The sequence below is a fragment of the Microcebus murinus genome, chromosome 27 (genome assembly GCF_040939455.1).
Source record: "Microcebus murinus isolate Inina chromosome 27, M.murinus_Inina_mat1.0, whole genome shotgun sequence".
NCBI lineage: Eukaryota > Metazoa > Chordata > Mammalia > Primates > Cheirogaleidae > Microcebus > Microcebus murinus.
In genome coordinates this window covers 2,893,875-2,896,324 of record NC_134130.1, presented here as the reverse complement: position 1 = coordinate 2,896,324, position 2,450 = coordinate 2,893,875, and the positions used below count along the sequence as shown (strand labels likewise).

The 2,450-nt window shown below is 51.8% G+C and overlaps 1 protein-coding gene across 1 annotated transcript; it reads right to left on the bottom strand.

Annotated features, from left to right (window-relative positions):
• Nucleotides 1–1,289: 1,289 nt before the first annotated feature.
• Nucleotides 1,290–2,231, bottom strand: OR2Z1 (olfactory receptor family 2 subfamily Z member 1). Its single transcript, XM_012790366.2, has one exon. It carries the CDS (start codon nucleotides 2,229–2,231, stop codon nucleotides 1,290–1,292), a length of 942 nt encoding a protein of 313 aa, XP_012645820.1.
• Between the last annotated feature and the right edge of the window lie 219 nt (nucleotides 2,232–2,450).

Below are 2,450 nucleotides of genomic sequence, written 5' to 3'. Positions count from 1 at the left end.
CAGCGTTTCTCAAATTACATGAGTTTGTGCTGCTAAAGGGTCTTTGCATTCTGGGCATGGTGGTTCAAGCCTCTATTTTTCGAACCCTGGGAGGCCAAGGGGGAAGGATCCCTTTCCATCCAGAGTTCCAGACCAGCCTGAATAAGCGTAACACCATCTCTACTAAAAATAGGAAACTAAGCCGGGTGTGCTTGTTCATACCCATAGTCCCAGCTACTCGGGAAAGTTGAGGCAGGTGGATTCCTTTAGCCCAGGAGTTTGAGGTTGCAGTGAGCTATGGTGATCCCACTGCACTCTACCCAGGGCGACAGAGGGACATTCTGTCTCAAAAAAAAAAAAAAAAAAAAGTCTTTCTGGGATAGAAATCCAGAACTGGCCTTTTTGGACAACTAAGTAGGAATCATAAGAATCTCGATCCCAATATCTTGTACTTTTCCCTTTAGTTTACTTTCTGCCATTTAAACAAATTATGGATAACAATCCCCACAACATTCATTATAAAATCAATTCACTTTTTTACTAAGTAAACATAAGACACATATAAAAACGATTTCAAAAGTGAATGGATAAATAGGGTGTAGCAGATAGTGAGTAGCACTGGTGTGCGGTATATAGCAGTCAGGGAGGCCTACCCTCACCCACTAGGATGCATGCAAACTAGATTAACACATTGTCACACTAGAAAACAAATTAGTCTTGGGGCCAGGGTGTTTCATTCAAACAAACTGATCCTTTCTAATGTGTTGTTTTTACTGTGTCTTGCATGTGAGTTATATGCAAGGCAATCCACGTGTTTAGAATTAAATTTTCAATATTAATTGTATCAATAAGAACATCAAGCAATAATATTTGCATGAACCAACTGCAGGGTTTTGCTTCACGAGGCCCCAGGCTCAAAACTAGCCTGAGTTAAATACAACTCACATGACAGTTAACGTGTTAAATGGTCCACAAGTGTTAGTTTCTACGGATGTTGTTATTAATTGGCTAACATGAATATTCCAACATTGTAAACGAGGACATCCAATCATGCAAGGAGGACATTGTTAGGGATACAATATAATCTATGTGACTGGGAATACTATCATTGATTTTCACAAATCCATGGGAAAGAATTTGAAAATAAATAGCCTGGGAGCAGGGCGGGGCGGGGCGGGGGAGGGGAAATCTGAACAGATAATTAGCCTAGGACACAGGCCTTAGCCTCTGCACCAGAGATGGAGCCTCGGGAAGATGGGGGGAGCGGAGGGGGACCACTGGGATCAGGCCTGCGGGTTCCTGCGTGGTCATCACGTTTGCCTGAGCCCGGCTCTGCTGAGCGCTCTGATCAAAGCCATCCGCACCTCCCGGTTCCTCAGACTGTAGATAAGGGGGTTGAGGGATGGGGTGACCAGGCTGTAGAAGAGGGAGATCACATTGTCCTGCTGTGGGCTGTGGTAGGCCCCGGGTACCATGTACATGAACACGGCCGCGCCATAGAAGAGTCCCACTACGGTGATGTGCGAGGAGCAGGTGGCGAAGGCCTTGTTCCGGGCCTCCTGTGAGCGCATGCGCAGAACGGCCCCCAGCACGCGGCCGTAGGACGCGGCGATGAGGCCAAGCGGGAGCAGGAGGATCAGCACCCCCGAGGTGGACAGCGCCAACTCGTAGGCCGAGGTGTCCGCGCAGGCGAGCCTCAGCAGGGCTGGCACCTCGCAAAAGAAGTGGTCCAGCGTGCGGGACGCGCAGAAGGGGAAGTGCAGGGTGATGGGTGTCTGGACGCAGGCGTTGAGCACACCTGCCAGCCAGGAGGAGCCCGCCATGAGCCGACACACCTGGGGTCTCATGAGCACGGGATACTGCAGGGGGCGGCACACAGCCACATAACGGTCATACGACATGAGGGCCAGCAGGACGCCCTCGGCCACCCCCATAAGCGTCAAGAAGAATATTTGCGCTGCGCAACCCGCGAAAGAGATGGAGCCTCCTCCCTGGAGAACGTCCGATGCCATCTTGGGGATGGCGACCAGGGGGAAGCCGATGTCCAGCGCGGAGAGCTGGCTGAGCAGGAAGTACATGGGCGTGTGGAGCCGGGAGTCCACGCAGATCAGCCAGAGCAGGACCGCGTTGCCCAGGAGGCCCATGACAAACACGGCAGCCACCAGGAAGAGGAGAGGCTGGCGTGACCCCGAAGGTCCGAACAGGCCCACCAGAATGAAATCCGTGGCCAGTGATTGGTTCCCATCCCCCATGTTTTACACAACATACCTCAGCTGCAGGGGGAACAGGTGACACCTGTTTGGAGAAGCCCGAGCCGGCGTGGCAAGTGATTTTCATCCCACGTGCCAATGGCCATGGAGTGGTCGTGGCTGCCTGGGACGCTGTCTTGAGAAGGGTCAGGAGGCTGCAGCTAGAGTGAGTAAGGAGGGTGGGGGAGGAAAGCCTTGATCGATTAGTGATGTCTGTCACAG

Bases quoted from the DNA above. Each gene is read 5' to 3' on its own strand.
- OR2Z1 (XM_012790366.2), bottom strand. From the start codon at position 2,231: ATGGGGGATGGGAACCAATCACTGGCCACGGATTTCATTCTGGTGGGC.